The 18422-nt window shown below is 46.0% G+C and overlaps 2 protein-coding genes across 2 annotated transcripts in view; both read right to left on the bottom strand.

Annotated features, from left to right (window-relative positions):
- Positions 1–5038: 5038 nt before the first annotated feature.
- On the bottom strand, positions 5039–14339 carry LOC135809416 (histone-lysine N-methyltransferase SMYD3-like). The gene is made up of 11 exons (XM_065322762.1): positions 14122–14339; positions 12958–13018; positions 12293–12421; positions 11869–11908; positions 11462–11586; positions 10154–10221; positions 9644–9746; positions 8633–8752; positions 8116–8215; positions 6900–7204; positions 5039–6496 (listed from the first exon to the last, which is right to left on the bottom strand). Exons 1-11 carry the CDS (start codon positions 14292–14294, stop codon positions 6377–6379), a joined length of 1344 nt encoding a protein of 447 aa, XP_065178834.1. The 5' UTR covers positions 14295–14339; the 3' UTR covers positions 5039–6376.
- Positions 14340–14701: 362 nt separating this feature from the next.
- LOC135809415 (cohesin subunit SA-2-like) overlaps positions 14702–18422 on the bottom strand; it is a 36243-nt gene continuing 32522 nt past the window's right edge. The window contains exon 42 of the mRNA XM_065322761.1: positions 14702–15633. Within this exon, the coding sequence (XP_065178833.1) occupies positions 15607–15633 (27 nt within the window). The 3' untranslated portion in view covers positions 14702–15606. The remainder of the gene's footprint in view (positions 15634–18422) is intronic.

Raw genomic sequence — 18422 nt, 5'->3', positions numbered from 1 at the left:
TCGACTGGTTTTGGTCCGAAAAGGCTGCGATGCAGCGTTCGGCCCTTATTCCCAATCAAACACGGTTGAGTAAGCGATCACGTGCTCACTTACACTGTTTGGGCCCGTTTATGTCACTCGAGTTGAACCTTTGAACCAGGGAGTCGCAAAAGCCTCTTACGACTCCCTGCTTTGAACCTTTGAGTTGAACCTTGATCTGAAAATTGTAGCCTGCAGGCACGGTGACCAGGCGGCTGGTATACGCATGAGCACGTGACCGCTTACTCAACCGTGTTCGATTGGGAATAAGGGCCGAACGCTGCATCGCGGCCTTTCTGGACCAAAACCAGTCGACTCAGCGTCCAAAAGACTACAACATATGGACCAACCACGGTCATCCGTGCTTTTATAAGAACGAAACGGCGTTTTTAGTGACTTTCCATACAAATCCCTATCTAGTAGTGCGCAGGCACACAGTTTCGGTGGAAGTGCTCAAGTTCGATTGGGAATAAAGAAGGAAGGGAGCGTCTCAGCTTCCTCGGACCAAGACCATTCGACTCAGCACCCCGAAGACTACAACTGGTGAAAATTTGATTTTAGGCTTAACTTCCCCTTTAACGAGGCTCTACTGTACATGTACATGTGATGTAAAGAACTTGGTGTGCCCCCGTCAATTTCTACCTGTAAACAACTTCAGCACATACACCGGAATACAGCGCTGAACCAATACAATAATGGACCACAGCTATGCACATGGACCACATGATAGTACATTCGAGCGCAGGTATTCCGGGGGGGGGGGGGGGACTTCACATTATTTCACTTGCAAACACATTGCACGTTACATGCGATTTCGATTCCTTCACTGTAGATCTACATAAGAAAAGGAACAAAACAGCCGAGCTGCAGCATGCATTCTTGATCAATAATCTGGCACACCCTGGTTTCAGTCAACTACATGGTAGCAGCTAAAAGTGCTTATAGCCGAGACACAGGCAGGAAGTGCTATATGTGTGCTTTCTTTTCCATCTCCATCACAATGAGGAAACTCAATACAAGTGCAGACTGCCTCTTTTACGGCCAAAGAAACACAGCGTATGGTGAAGAAAGTGTCCTAAGGGCGAGAAAAGGAAATAGCTAAGTTATTATTATTATATTATTATTATTATTAAAAGCATGTCCGCGTAGGTGGCGGGGGTGCCACTTTCGCTTATGCCATTCAGGATTGATGTCTGAAGAGTAATAGGAATAATTATGGTAAAGCTACTACCGGTATAATTATAAAAAGACTGAAACCGAACCCTTTAAACAACTTCCAGCTAGTATGTGACATACAAGTCAGTTAGGTTCAACACTATGCCAGTGGATGACAGGGCAGTGCCCAACTCCGATGCCAGCCAGCCACGTCATGGACAGACGCCCCAATGAGATGATGGTTAGGGATAGTCGGAGGCGAAAGTTAACCACAAGGAAGAACGGAGAAATTGTGTACAGCTACAAACAGGATCCGGGAACACAAGCTTTCGGTCAAAGGGAATGAATTCTACACGAGCATCTTGAGAAAAGCACATGTGTCATTCCCCATACTTCACAGTCTAGCCAGCACCAGCATTTACACACTGAATGTCGGCATAAGATAGAGTGACCAAATCAGGACAACACTCACCAGGCCTGGCCATCAAACAGAAGACTGTTGTCCATATTCGAGAGCCACATGGATCTGTATGCAGTGACCATGACCATGATACTCGACAGGCACTTGGATACCCATATGTGCACAGAATATGATTGGAAAAACCTCAACCAAGACAGAGGCACTGAAAATCTGTCTCCAGTGGCTTGTTTAAACACGGCTACGAATCCCACCAGACCAAACTCACACAATCCACTACAAACGAGCTGTAAATGGTCAGCGTGCTGTGTTCGAAACGCTGGACCACATTCCTCGGCAAAGGACATCACGGGTGTGCACGTACTCTTAAAACCAGTTCAGCCGTGCATGGGATGTGGCAGTATTGCCTGTGACCGAACAGCTTGAAAAAGAACGAGACAATCCCTCTAGTAACTGCACATGGCACATTTCACAAGGCATACCCTTGGCCTGAGAGTACACCATGACGATTGTTCCTTCACTTCTCTAACCAGTTGGGTCCACACTTGAGGTCCATAATCAAGATGGAGAGCAGCCAGCTTGCTCTATAGGAACGCATGCGACAATGTTCAGTAGATGGCATAATCCTGACTCCTGCATGGACAAAAACAAAATGAAAAGCCACACCTAGTCATAAGCATCGTGACTAGTATACATGTAAACTACTACAGTCGTCCCTCTCTAATCCGGCACCTTTTGCTACGGCGTTTTCTGCTGGATTAACGAGGATGCTGGATTAAGAAATCCTGCCCTCTGACCCGGCCCTACCCAATTGCATGCATGTATCATACGTCAAAACGCAGGGTTTTTCCGTGTTGACCCAAGTATTTGGTGCACGGCTTTATATTCTCAATTGTTCTCCGGGAATATACACAGTGATAACATGATAAAGTAAAACAGAGAACATGTTCACATGTACTCTTGCACAGACACGCACACGCACACACACCTGAAAATTGGCAGGACACTACTCCTTGCTAAAATAAGAAAGTATGGTTGACTGCTTAGCCGTTGTCTCCTGCACAACATTGACCAGACTGGCCTAGCCTGGCCTGGCAAGGAGTGCACCTGTACGATCGTACTGCCGGATTATGAAATCAAACTACGTGCAGTTTGAGTGATTCGTTTCAAAAAGTCACTGCCGGAGGCGGAATTCAAGTGCCGGATTAAGATGTAGGAATTGAACGAAAAAAATCGGTTTCGTCAGAAAGTGCGCCGGTTGGCAAGGGTTCCGGATAAACAAGTGCCGGATTAGAGAGGGACGACTGTACAGTGTATTCTGAATGCAATTGAACCTCAGAACATAAGCCATACCCCTGGCAACTGCATACCGTAGTTCCACGCATATAAGCCCATGGGCTAATATACGAAATAATGCATTTTCCCGGAAAAAAATCAGTAATAATGGTTCGTTTTTTAGCCCTGGGCCTATATTCGAATTTTGAAGGCAGCTGGCACGCGAAAAAGTACAAGTCTGTGCGCGGTTGTCCGCCTACCGTAGGTACCGGTACTGGTAATGTAGTCTGCACTGACATGCTGTATTATCGGTTCCGTATTAAACGGTGTTTGGGTCTGTTCATTAGCCCATGGGCCTATAAACGGAGGTGGGCTTATATCCGGATATAGGCCCATGGGCTTATATGCGCGGAACTACGGTACTCACGGTGGAAACTAATTCAAACTTCACAAAATGGGGTTTCCAGTACGTTTTGAACTCAACATCGATAACGAGTAATCTATAACGTAACGATTATGAAGTTGATTGTGAGGAATTATTGATCAATGACCGAGTAATCGGTATAATCGTTTCAGCCCTACTTGTACTTCATAGATGAACCCAATCCCACGGGCCACGACACGCTGATACCACCATATGCCATTTTTACAGGGTTTAATGCACAGCTTCCACATTCCATACTGGTAACACAACTACAAGCACATGTGCGTGCCTCTATGTGAGACCAATCGACCTGCAAAAGTTACAAATACGGCAAAAGCGTGTGTATAAGCGCATGGGCCATTACGATATGGTCCTCTTGTCAGGGTCTGTTCACTGTAATGTGTAACTAATGCTGTCCTTTTTTTCTTGGCTTACGGGGCAGGAATATCTCAACAGGAATGTCCCCGTTGTGTTGGTGATGTGCAAGCGGCGTGGGTCGGCTAAGAGTGCAGTGTGGAATGGTGGAGTGAGTTAATTCACCGAGAAACGATGAAAGTAATAATTGCGCCTGCCAAACACCATGAGACTCCAGAACATGTCTTTGTCTATGGAGTAAATAAGAGTGCATACATACATATTTAATTCTACCCAAATTCCCATGACTACCATGTATGAACTGCAAAATCGGGTGAAGTGCCTCAATGGACATCGCTCTGAACTACAATTTTGACCCTCGTTTGCAGCTGATCTGAGAACGTGATCAGCCTTTTGAAGTATATTTGTTCACATTCAAAACACCTATTAATATTTGTAACATCGTAGATAATTGTTCTCAAGTTTACGAGAAGAAAATCAGAAATCCATCAGCCATACCAGTTTTCGTGATTCTCGTGCATTGGCAACTAGGGTATTAGGAAAAATTCGCCAAATTTTTGGGCAAGTTACTATCAAGACAATTTTTGCTTTATGAGCAGCCTAGGACAATGGACTATACATACCTAAGGTCTGGACGGTGTCCGGTAGTTCACTTTTGGTTCTCACGCCATCAAGTATTTTGGCATCCAAAAATCATAAATTCTGGACGACGCAAAATTGAGAAAAGTGGCTCTGCTGCAACATGACGGAAAAATCTCTGGCGGAACGGCTTCCAGATTTTGTTTAGGGACTATCCTAGCCCTCAGCAGGCCAAGTTACAATAGCATTCATGAAAGTCTTCCATGCCAAATCGAAGACGATCAAAATGATGATTCCGCTCAAAATTGGTCACAGAAAAAGTCGAAAAAAGCGGCGTCGTCATCTTCATTTTGCATAAAGATTCGGGTGATTTTTGGCCCTTGGCGCATGGACTGTTTTTGTGCTCAGGAGATCGAGATGAAGGATCGGAGACATAAAGCTTACGTAATGCCCTTAGGGCATTACGTAAGCTTTAGGTCCTTTATTTTTCATTTGTGTTCACTCACTTGCCAAGTTGCCCCCCGGCCCCCCCCCCCCCCGGCCCATTGCCTGGGTTATTGTATTCGATAGTCTGAACAGTGAACGCAGCGGCCCACAATAGAGTGAGATTTGACATTGAACTTGGCTGGGTCATGTCATGTGCTACTGTAGTTGTTAGGCATGTGTCAAATCTGCCTTCAAAAGTTCAATGCATTCATGATTTCTCAATCCTATTCGGATCGCATTCTATTATCATGCCATCATGCATAACGTTTTGCACTGCACTCTATACTATAGTCTAGATAACACAGTCATGTGATCACACGCAGTACTGACTGCATACTGCCCTGCAGCGCTGGCCGCTGAATGCATCGAAAACTACCGCATACTGTACACGGCAAATAGATTATCGATTGCGGTGACACATGGAAGAACATGCATTGGATGCCGCTTGCTGCTGCCGCGAAAAGCCAAGACTTAAAGAATTCAGCACTGAAACCCCTTGCTTGAGGCTTTGCAGTGTCACGGAAAGATAAAGAGCATTAAACATTTTTTTAAAGCCTGCACACCCCGCATTTTGTGGTGAGTGAAGTGAAGGTCGGGGTGCATGGGCAAATAAATCTAGAGAAGAACATACCGGCAATCACTGTGGCACAGCCGACAACGGATTTTTCTGGTGTGCCGCCAACAAGCACCAAAGCAACACAATCATGCACCATTCAAATGGGCTGAACTTGTCACGAAGGTCACTATAAGCAAGCTCATCAAATGTAGCTTATACTTTAAAAGTAGTAGTATGCAGCATAGATGGGATACATGGGCCACAGGTTCATGGGATACATGGGCCACAGGTTCATAATTGCACATGTGTTCTATTCCAACAGTCGTTCTTACACACGTAGAGCAGCAGCACAGCATTTGCACCATAGGCACGTTCAGGTCCATGTAACAGTGCTGGAAGTGCTGGTGGTCAATGCCAAAGACGAGCTAGGCTTCATACGGGCCATGGCCAAATGCTTGCCGTGTTGCACCATACAGCAATGCTCTGATGTTCGTCATCAAGCCACGCACCGCTCCAGTTGAGGCAGCTTACGAGGCTACCTGCAAACGAGAGAAACTCCAGCAGCTTTCTCTGAGCAGGAAGCACCCTAACAGGTTCCAATGGGTTCCGCTGCTGGAAAGAACACATCCCTGTCTCTTACTATGTACTGCTGGCGATCCGATCAATGCACAATGTGCATCGCAGAACAACGCCTCCAGTCACTCTCGTGCTGTACTGGCCTCATCAGGAGGCATATGGCATAGCCGTCATCTCTCACCGGATCATAGCTGTGCGTCAGAGGCAACTCTGCATCCACAAGGTGCCAACCTGGAAATACTGCAAGTCAACAAAGTAGGTAGGTAGGGCAGATCTCCAATCTATAGGTTGTTGCTGGGTTGTCTCCTTGGACCAGTAGCACACTGGGCATAATTGAATGACAACTGTAATCGTGTTGCTCAGTCAGCAAGGTTCTGCTCTAGCATGATGTCAGTTGTGTATGACTGAAGAGAGAAGAGCTTGAGAACTGCTCTTCATCAACATCCCACGCCAAGGCTCTCAGAGCTGTATGAGACGGATAGGGTATATTCGTGTTACAGCAGCGGGCATGCGACTATCGTATAGACAAATGTTGCTGCTGCTGCTGCTGTTGTACAAGACCATAGTAGTTTTCCAGACACTCATTCACAAGTGGGTGGCCGTCTCCATGAGAAATCTGCAGGATGGTTAGCGCCTAGTTGAAAGAGCACACATACACATGCACGCGCGCGTGCACACACACACACACACACACACGTGACACACACACACACACACACACACACACACACACACACACGTGACATACACACATACACACATATACACACACAGGCACGCCACAGATACACACATAATTATGCTGTGAAAGAAGGATTCACGGGCAGACCACACGTGTCTTTCTGGGACTATGCCCTACTGATTAGGCCATGAAATCATACACCTCTGGCTCCTTTTACTGCACACATGAGCAACACAAACAAGCTAAGTGTGAATGTGTTCAACAATCCAATCACAAAATAAATCAGATAGCAGGCCAAGCACACATTCACAAGACCACTGATATTATTCATCCTGTCGTACTGTATAATCCTTACCTCCCTGAAGCACTCCATGCCCTTGGCATCCTCATTGACACACAGGCACAGCTTGCCGACACGCATCAGCTGGACTCCAACGTTGGGATGCTGTCGGCCGTAGTACTGGCGATACACGGGTAAAGTAGTCGACGAGAAACGCAGCGCGTCGCCGTAGCTTTTCAAAGCCACGCAGCAGTCGCTGGCCGCGTCTTTCAAGCGACAGTGCGCCGGGGAGCTGTCGCCCAACGAACAAGTGGCACACTGCAGTAGCTTTGTGATTGCAGTTAAGGCCTTACGCGCTGCATCGCCGGTGTCCCATGTTGCTGATGCGATAGAAACACAACAAAAGCACATACATGTACACAACACATTTTTTAAAACAATTCTTTGATTCAGACTCGGATCGAGAGCCAAGGATCATGCTTATAATTGTTAGTGTTGGACAAAAAACGAACAACTTGTAAACCTTTGGTCCTCTCTTTTTAAATATATGTTTGCCTGCAGATGTCTGCATCAACATCCGACCAGTGCCATTTGCTCACAACAATATAATTTACCCAAAGAACTACATTAATCTACAAGCTAACAGAAAGCAGACAGGCACTACAACAAAAGCGAGCCATTCTGTAAAAGGACTTTGAGACAAAGGGGTCGTAGTAGGGCGGCGCTAGGGCTGAAACAAGTATACCGATAACTCGCATATCGATCGTTAAGAGTGCGATCGATAATCGTTAGTGTTCAAAGCAAGTGCTAACGATTTTTATGCATGCATATCCGTGACAGTATTCTAGCCCTTGCACTCCATCCGATAGTGAATACGAGTACGATAATGTATGTACTTTCAAGCGCAGTAAAAGGAGAGAAAACTTTGCCTTTTCAGTTCATTTGTGGGAGAGGTTGGAGAATAGCAGTTGCCAGAGGGTGGTGACAAGACTTTTGCTCTAGAAACAACATGAAATTCTCTAGTTCATGTTGATGAAACTAGCCAGATATCTACAAATGCCAACAGTGGGGTGCCACAAATTTCTAACGTAGCAAAGGTATCATGGAATTTCTTCATAAACTGGTGTCCGAGGTGCACAGGTAGAGCCGACAAGAATCGATAAAACCAATATATTGATCGTTAATGATATCGGTTGATCGTTAGGAGTTATTGAATGATCGTTTCAGCCCTAGGTCGTACCCAAGTGAAGTATAAGAGTTAAAAGACAGCGCAGAAGACTGTACGACTCACTTGGAAAGCCACAGTCATCAGCGCACGCCGGGCAGCTGGCATCGGCTCGCTGAGCGACAGGTGCCATGTCCAGCAGCGCTACAGTCCCGGTGCTTGCATCCTGGATGACACAGGTAACCAAGCAACACACTGCTATCAACCAGGACAGAAGACAGTCATGTGACACTAAACTAGTTCATGCATTCGAAGCAGAAGAGTTTGACAGCGCCACTCAATGTACTCAAAAAGTCAGCGTCAGCTAAAAAATATAAAGAATCACAGATCGTGTTAAACTCGGCAGGAGGCCGAGTTTTCCACATCTGTAGGGACGTCACCACCCTCTGTGGATCAAGGCGCAGACGCAGCTCCTAAAGCGGAGCATCAGCTACAAGTACATGAATGCCAAAACACATCGAGACAGAATGTCGGGATGCGGCGATCACAAATAGACGTGCCTGACAATTCTGGTGGAGTCAAGCGCACGGGTCAAAGCAAAAGTGGAGTGATAATGAGTCTACGTGACACGGCAGTGGCATACCTGATCGCCTTGTGAGCTTCGAACGCACACGGGACACGTGCAGAAGAAGTGGAACTGTGTTCGAAGCAGGTCCCTGCGTCTCTCCGTGGTATTGAGCACATCAATGTAGCTGATCGTTATCTGCAAATGACAGAGAAAAGAGATTGACTTGAGATCTTTATTATTTTATTACAAAATAATAACTGTCAATCTGTGTCCCAGGAAATGCGCCTTGGCCTCTCCAGTTTCCCCCTCATTCTCCCTCTTGTGCTAAGCTACCATGGCAGAATCCAACTGAGAATTCAGAACAACACAATACCTATTTCACTGGCATGATTATGGGGAACTGCAGCAAAGTACACTGTATTAGTCAGGGACTCAAAAGAATACGCACCAAGAGCTTTTCAAGCCCTGTAAAACGAGATTCAAGATGATCATTGTCGGAGAGGTCCCGGCCAGTCACACATGGGAACTTGAAACAAGCAAGCGGTGGAGAGGCGTCTGCCAACCCCTCGGTGGCTTATGTATTTTCTGCAAGTTCGGCTTTGAGCTTTGTTTTGACTGCAGCGGCAGCTGCTACACAAAGTGAATGAATTGGCCATACAATTACAAGCCAACACCAACAATAACCAACCGACCATAGTCCTCACTCCTCAGGTCTCTAGTATTCTAGGCAGGTGCATGTACTTCAAAGCAGTCTATGATCATGATGATGCCCAGTTCAAGCAAACCCCCCGGGGTTTGTTTCCGAACAACCTGGACACCATACAACGGTGCGCCTGTGGTGAGCGGTGATGGTTGAGAGTTGGACGCCTGAAGTGGCTGCAGTGAAGATTGTGCAGCTTGAAGAAAGTGAGTGTACATGCCCATACAGTACCATGCACCCATGCGGCTGTTGTCAATCTTTACGTTTTTTCTGGTGCGGGGGCCCCGATGATGGCAAATTTAGCGTACTAATTCAGGTCTGGTCTGGTAAATAGTCTGAATTTTCCTGATAAATACTGGCAATGGCAGCCAAACACAGCAACTCACCTCTTCACCTTCAGCAATAGCTTTGAGAGTGCGAAGATGTGCCGTCGGCCCATTAAACATGACAACGCAATTCGGATCGCAGGAGTGGTTTATTTTCGACAACCTGTGTTCGCATGGACATGAAAATAGTGCACAGAAAGTCAGACATAAGCATCACATGGACATGATAAGCTAGTATAGCACAGTAGTAGCACATTGATAGGAAAGCAAAGCGAAAAAAAAACTTTAACTTGGATATTGAGCCAATGTAATCATGGATAAAAGGAAGGACAAAATGCTACGAGTTATGACTAACTGCCCACCAATGTAACCAGATCATAGACAGTCAGCTAGTGTGACAACATGGCACAAAACTGACGAGGAGTACTGAGACATTTCGCTTGTATCAAGAACTGTGCACGACAATTCAATCCAAATTTTGATTGATTGATTGATTGATTTTTAATTTTTAAAAGGATTGGCCAAAGGCTGGTGACACACAGGAAAGCAGGCACAAACAAAGTCACTTACCGTGCATATAGGCCTATGCCAGTATTCTGAAACTCGGAGTTGTAAATACTCATGCTGTTACAAGCAACCTAAACAGCGGGCACATGCAAAGAGAGGAGAGAAGAGAGAGAGAGAGAGAGAGAGAGAGAGAGAGAGAGAGAGAGAGAGAGAGAGAGAGAGAGAGAGAGAGAGAGAGAGAGAGAGAGAGAGAGAGAGGGATAGAAATTAGTGCATATATTAAAAACAAAAATCGTAGACTGTAGTGCATATATTATGAGGGAGTAGGTAACCACGTCATGCATATGAATCCATGGGAGTGAGTAAGCCAGTGAGACGTACACACACACACACACACACACACACACACACACACACACACACACACACTCACTCACTCTCTCTCTCTCTCTCTCTCTCTCTCTCTCTCTCTCTCTCTCTCTCTCCCCCCCTCTCTCTCTCTCTCTCTCTCTCTCTCTCTCTCTCTCTCTCTCTCTCTCTCTCTCTCTCTCTCTCTCTCTCTCTCTCTCTCTCTCTCTCTCTCTCTCTCTCTCTCTCTCTCACACACACACACACACACACACACACACACACACACACACACACACACACACACACACACACACACACCATATACCATGTACCATGTATACGCCCGTCGCAAGAGAAGCACGCAAATCTGCCAATGCACTGGATATGCATCCACAGATTTTCTCTTATAGCCACGATAGCGAACAAGATCTAAATGAGACAGATCAAGACTTGCGATAACTGTCTCACACACGCGCGCGCACACACACACACACACACACACACACACACACACACACACACACACACACACACACACACACACACACACCTGTCCTGTCCTGTTGACCCACTGCCTTAAAGGTTACACACACACACACACACACACACACACACACACACACACACACACACACACACACACACACACACACACACACACACACACACACACACACACACACACACACACACACACACACACACACACACACACACACACACACACACACACACACACACACACACACACACACACACACACACACACACACACACACACACACACACACACACACACACACACACACACACACACACACACACACACACACACACACACACACACACACACACACACACACACACACACACACACACACACACACACACACACACACACACACACACACACACACACACACACACACACACACACACACACACACACACACACACACACACACACACACACACACACACACACACACACACTCGCTCTGCCAATACAATAGCTAATACCTTTGCAGCTATAGCGATGATCAAGCTCTGGTCAAACGAGTGACTGCTAGCACCACCAAGGTACTTTGTCATGATGAACAGCAAGCTGCTGACAGCACTGCCATTGTTCATGTATTTATCCAAATCTACAACACAACAACAAAATAGAACCATATACGATCAGAATAGCAAATAGGAGACTACACACAGCGAGTGCACGATGTCTTGGGCATCAATCAGCAATCAATCCATACAGCAGAAGACACACAGCAGTTGCTCCTTGCAGCAAACAAAAAACCTGAGTTCCACTGCACACTGGCAAAACAGTACAACACCGTACTTTTCATGGATGAGGGTGAACACTGTCCAAGATGGAGACACTACCACTACACACACACTCCAGTGCCAAACTGCGCAGAATCACTCACGTGCCTCCATGTCTTTCATTTCGTCCAGACATGTACTGCCCTGAACACACATAAGCATAACAATCATCAATACAAGTCATTGACTGCAAGATGAGACTAATAGGTCACAAGAGGAGAGAGATGGAAAGTGAGAGAAAACTTGTAACAGAACATGGCATACAATCCATCATAAATTCTCTCCATAAAGATGGAATACTGTAGACTGCCTGATGTTTGTGACGTATTAATGTTTGCTAATTTTGCGAGAAGAGCATAACGCAGATATTAACCACCATGAAATCAAACTTCAACAGTGGGTGTATACGTGTGGCCACAGTGCTCCGCAAACATTCGCCATCGTAAACTCGCTGGTTCCGAGAGATCGCAAAAATTTACTGATGCAAACATTGGGCGGTTTACAGTAATAAGTCCGCTCTAAACTCACCTCACTGACACCGACCAGCAGGGCACGGCCAACAAATCGAAAGCTTTGATGGGGAAGTTCACCGGACGGTGGTGCTGGAACATTTTGCAAGTTTGGGCATTCAAGCCGGTGCACTTTCCACGCCGATTTCTGAAAGGGGGTAACGACGACAAGGAACAGTAGGAAACAATGCACAGCTAAATGGAATTGAGTTGGCCGATGATACTAGCCCTTATGAATAGAACACCGTCAGGCACTGCAAGGCCTCAGGACTATTACCACTGGGCTGTGCACTCGAACGCGGCACGACGTTACTGGAGTTGGCAGTATCCATGGCAATGTTTTCACTGGCCAGTAGTCTACGAGTATCTGACACTAGTTTGTGTTAGGGCAAATAAGGCGCAAGACAGGCGTTATGAAATCAGGGAGTAAATAACACTTCAGCACTGCCGGGTGCCGAACAGTCCCGGCGGATGCGTCACGCTGATGTGAAGAAAAACCACCCAAGCGCCCGGCGGATGCGTCACGCTGATGTGAAGGAAAACCACCCAAGCAAACAGCTTTGGTATGACTCCGGGCTAGCTGTGACGTAGCACTTTCAAGCCATATTGGTCAAGTTAAACATCGCCATCCACTTGTCCATAGTGCCTAGGCCTGTAATTGTAGAGAGACTCAGCCTATCTCACCTGACAGCCACGACCACAGTAGTAGACAAGCTTGCATGCTGTGCAGCGTTTGCAACTCTCACTGGAAGCACATGGAAATGCAACACATGAAAGCACATGCAAGCACACACACACACACACACACACACGCACATACACACACACGCATACACACACACACATGCACACACACACACACACACACACACACACACACGCGCGCACACGCGCACACACACACACACACACACACACACACACACACAGCACCGCATCAGAAAACAAACCAGCATTAAATTCTCCCGTGCTATGATCACTGTTTTATAGCCAAGATCAGGGAGTGGCAGCATTGAGAGACCATAAGAGATCACAGCACCCGACTGTGTGGGTTTTCAAGGACCTCGGAATTAAAGGTTCTACGTGATCCGTGGGCTTTCGAGGCTGCCAGCTCGCGGCCTTGATATGCTGACCCTAAATGAGGCCCAGACCAGCGATGTCATAATGTGACGGTGAGAGTGCACGGGCCCTGACCTTTGGGTAACTGGAACTGGGCAGCCTGGGAGCGAGAAGAAAAGATTGATTGACACAACCGGAAATCGAACGAGAACCTTCCTAGCATTTCGCTACAAATTTAAATCTGACACCAACATACTAGTAAGCATTACACTATTGTGTTCTTGCTACTAGTAATCATTACGCTATTGTACTCTTGCTTGGAGTACCGTATTTTCCCGAGTATAGTGCGCACCTTTGTATAACGCGCACTTCAATCTTCATTGGGGGTGCGCACTTCAATCTTCATTGAAGTACATGCATTTCATATTCGGAGCATAATGCGCACCTGCGATTTAGGGCCTAAAATAGCACATCTAAAGTGCGCACTATACTCCGGAAAATACGGTAGCTACAAAATAGCCTTGCCCTTGTTGTACTGTGTAATATGCTCTTGTGTGTGCAACGTGATGTTAGTAGAAATTTCAAAGTAAGACTGTAGTGTAAGAAAGCCAGACAGACACGGTGAGTATTAAAATTGAGATTCAGTCCTTTATTGTGTTCCCTTCCCAAGTAGTAGTTATAAACTTATTTTGTCTGCATTGACAAAACTCTCTTCTTCTTGGAATCCCGATCGTAAGAGTGTACAGATTAGAAAGGCTCATGAGTGCTACATGTATTAAAGGTACTTACTCCTCTCTCAAGCAAAAGTCACAGACATTGCTCTTGACCGAAAGATGAAAGAGTGGTTTCTCAATCAAGATTTCACGTCCAGCAGCTAAGGGCTTGCAAGTTAGCAAGCCACGGCCTTTCCCTTCAACATTGGTGACCGATAAGCAGTCCGATGATGATTTCTCACCAGCCATTGTTTTCTGTCCTACTCAGTCAGTCACTGTACTAGTCTCCAGAGTCCAGTGCACTAGTGGCAGTGCAGTACACATAATTATTATGCATGCATGCAACGAAAACAATTCAAATTTTGATATTCGAAAACGCATTATATTTTTTGCAAAAAAACTGTGAATGTGACGCCATAATATGCATACAGCTAGCTAGCTGCATTCTATTGTTCAGTGCCATCAAGAGTAGATAAGGGAAGGGTGAGGATACAGACAGTGCAGGAAAGGACTAATGCAGTAATGGCATCTGGATATCCGCAAAGCACGTACATGCATATGCGCCCACACGTCCGCACACGCACGTCTGTACATGCACATGCGCACACACATTGCCGGCACATCCACATAGAAGTCGGCGAGCAGAAGGCAGCAACTGATACCACATAATTGTATGCTCACAAACCCAAAACACGCAGGCACAGGGCCTGACGACAAGCGAAAACAACAGAGCAACACTACAGTCATGTGAACTAGATGTGGCCCAGGGCCGACAAACAGCAGAACATTACAGAGCATGGCTCCAACACAACAAGCTAAGGATCGACATATACAGAGATATGCCATCACTATCGTGATAGTACTAAAAATCAACAGTAACAGCAGCAGCCACCTTAGGCCAAATTCCCTAGATGTTTGCACTTAGCAAGAATTAGCAAAACTTAAAAGATAAAAAGTCAGGAAAGAGCCTGGCAAAACAGCGGAGGAAAGGCGGGAAGAACGATGGATGGAGGTCAACAACTCAGTCATACGGTTACACAATCTCATGCACTAGCAAAGCAGATACCATACAGCATACTAGATAGGAAAAACAAATTCGAAATACAGCATCAGCACGCGGACACAGGTGCGCACAGCATGGGAAGAGGCAGAGGGGAAGAGAGAGAGAGAGAGAGCGAAGACGGAGAAGGATAGATCAGGCGGGGAGTCCATTTCTAAATATGCTGTAACTACTCGCCAACTCGTCTTCAACGACTATGAGTTTTGTATCCCGAAGGAGTTCTATACTTATACTGATTATGTGGCAATATAAATTTCATGATTGTGATTTGCTTTTAGGGGTGTAAGTGAGTGAGTACCTAAGGTATAGTGTTGATACAAATTTAATTCAATGTTAACGTTGAGGTCTGTTTTCATGCATTTCCGGTGAAGAGTGATCAATATAATAATATGCTAGACTGGTGCGAGGCTTGCAGGTGACACAATCACTCATCGTTCATCGTTGCAATATACGGTGCACACACCCAGCACAGCAGTGCAAGGCGGCATGACATGGCAGACTCTAGAACAGCGGTGCGGCCAGCCCATCCTGCGTTGCAGAGGAAAGAAGCAGAGGACAACATGTCATGAGCAGACTCACTACACCACAGTACACAGACCTACAGTCAGCGATTTTCTGTCACTTGTTACTGTATAAGTACAAATTTTCGCTCACGAAATCTTTCGTTAGATCACTCCGCCAGCAGGCTTGTTACGTACTAAATTTCGTTTTTGGTCGAGGTCTGTCACCCCAAACGTTCAGAAAAAAACTTTAGCTATTTCGTGCCCCCTAACGAATATAGTGAAAGTTAATTCCCAACGAAAATTTGTACTTACAGTAGTACCTTGTCCTGATTGTTTGAGTGTATATGATGACTCTCACTTCTCTGTACTGCGTCGTGCTAACGATTTCAAACAAACGTTCTTGAAGCCATTTGTATTCGTTTGCACAAGCTTGTTCCACGTAAACAAAACAAAAGAAATATGCTGTAGCTCTAAAGCTGTTTTCATAAGTTGGCATTATTTGTGCAATTAGTGTCACTTGTGTACCCCCGCTATTGTAGTGACCTCGTACATGCATTTGTGTATATATAAATCATTTTTCGTAAAATGGCCTCTGTATATATTTTCGCGCGAAAGAAATAAACTTTCTCTTTGGCCCCAACTGCGTTGTGGTCTGGTTGGTCATTGTAGCCGTCATGGTTGACGTAAAACACCATAATTGGTGACCTCGAATTTCCACCTACATTGGTGGTAAAAACAGTTCTTCTCAGCGCAGCAGTAACTCTGCCATACCTAGTTTACTTCAACAACACACTGAGGACTTTCGTATGGATTCCCGAGCGGATAACCCCAGGACTCCAGTATCTGGCACAGGACGTGGCAGTAGTATAGTGCGGCGCGGTGCACCGACCTCTGAAATGAAGGTCGTGTTGCTGATGGTGTCCTCTTAGCTGGAGGTCCCCCGGGTTCATAGTCAGGCTCCATGGTTCTTATGAGCGCCGACGAACATGTGGTTCATATTAAGTAGTGTGACTGTAGACCCATATAGGTATGGCTTGTGATCGAGACGTGTATCAACTCGTCTCAATAAGTTTCAACATGTCATGAGAGTTAGATCAAGTCGTCAATTTATGGAGAGGGACTGACGACGATCCTCTGGGAAGAGATAGTGCACTATGTGCATGGTGCAATAGTTCAACAGCAGCTGGTGAACTCAATTTATCGAAGAATGCAGCTGCTTCTCGCTGATTTGTGGAGAAGAAATGATCACCCCATGGAAGAAACAGGGCTATGTATAGTGCAATACTTCAGAACAGCATAGTCATTCTAGTCAAATCTGATTTTGTGCACACTTCATTCATCAGCGACTCGAAGTACTGTCTGAGTGGAAGTCAGAAATGTAGCACGGCAACTATGGCACCATCAGCGTGTCTGATAGTGAAGAAGACCCTGATGGTGCAAACCATACATATCTGAGAAGATGGCACAACGGTGAGCAACAACACCAGCGTGCAGGTGGAGAGCACTGAACTCCTGGAGGCTCCACAGGACACGGAGGATGTTCGTGTCGATTTCCACGTGGAGCCTTCAGGAGATCCACTTGCACGCTGGTATCCGGCTCTGGATCCGGAAGATGATGATGAACAACAAGAAGAAGAAGACGAGGAAGGCTATGAAAGCCAGTAAGATATATGAGGCATGGGCAGCAAAAACCAAGGTTAGGTGATATTTGGCGAAAATGAGTTTTTGATGGCTTTGAACTGTCCACTAAATGAGTGATCTACGGGCCAAATTTTGGAGCTCTGGGCACCTTCCAAGATGGTAAAAAGAACGCCCGAAATGATGGGTCACGGTCAACAAAAATGGTCAGCAAAAAAGGCAAAATGGGACGCAGTTACAGCTAGCTCTAATGGAGTGACTGAGAATAATTTAGCATATTTATAGGTCTTCAGGGAAGCACAGCGTACTCTAGTTGATATTGTACTAATTTATAGTAACATTGTTGCCTGCACTTGCTGCAATGTTACTTGAAAACTCAATCCCTGTCATGTGCAGGTCTGGTGTTGTATGCAGACTTGTCAGACAGAAAGAAGCCAAGCAACTGACGATTTACATGGCTGGGAAGAATCTGCAACTTAGTACAAGACTAGAATATGCATGCTGGGCCAAGCCAGATACATCCACCAAGCATGTCTTGCTCTCCTACGCACAGCAGCTCGTAGATACATGCATTATACTGTGACAAATTGCGCACTGCAATCGTGCATGTATACTTGCAACAATTTTATTCACAAAATATCTTGTATCAAGTAAGGTTTAGTTCATTCAGGGCTGTCTCCGTATCTCACCAACTTATCCAGCTGCGAATAGTCGCCACGGAGTATTGAATCTCATTCGTCACTCTCAGCGCTGCTGTCCGCGTCGCCACTTCGTGTCACGGAGCTCTCAAACTCATCGTCTGCGCTGCCTCCGCTGATGGCTTGTCATCTGAGCGAAACCTCTTCACTTTCACCTGATTCTTCTTGTGGGGGACTATCACAGGCAGCGGAGTATCTCTGGAGGTCCAGCTGCCAAATATTCTAGTCGCTCGTTCTTCATCAAGAATTTGTGACGGAATCGTTCCGCCAAGAAATTATTTGTTCCGCTCTCTTTTGAGCGCATGATTTGCAGACGCTACCCAGAGCGCAAACGCCTCCACGGTGGTTGAAAACGCCTACCTGGACATCCTAAGTGCTTGGTGGATAAACTACAACGGCGATGACAACAAATTATAGCGAAGCCACCAAGAGGAGAGCACTTTCAAAGCGATATCGCAAGAAGTCTTTCCGCTTTGAT

The sequence above is a fragment of the Sycon ciliatum genome, chromosome 2 (assembly GCF_964019385.1).
Source record: "Sycon ciliatum chromosome 2, ocSycCili1.1, whole genome shotgun sequence".
Lineage (NCBI taxonomy): Eukaryota > Metazoa > Porifera > Calcarea > Leucosolenida > Sycettidae > Sycon > Sycon ciliatum.
This window is presented reverse-complemented; position numbering and strand designations above follow the sequence as displayed.

Bases quoted from the DNA above. Each gene is read 5' to 3' on its own strand.
- LOC135809416 (XM_065322762.1), bottom strand. From the start codon at position 14,294: ATGGCTGGTGAGAAATCATCATCGGACTGCTTATCGGTCACCAATGTT. The intron at 11,909-12,292 runs GTGAGTTTAGAG...ATGTGTGTTCAG, and splicing joins TGCTGGTCGGTGTCAGTGAG to GGCAGTACATGTCTGGACGA. The intron at 11,587-11,868 runs GTGAGTGATTCT...GTTGTGTTGTAG, and splicing joins AATGAAAGACATGGAGGCAC to ATTTGGATAAATACATGAAC.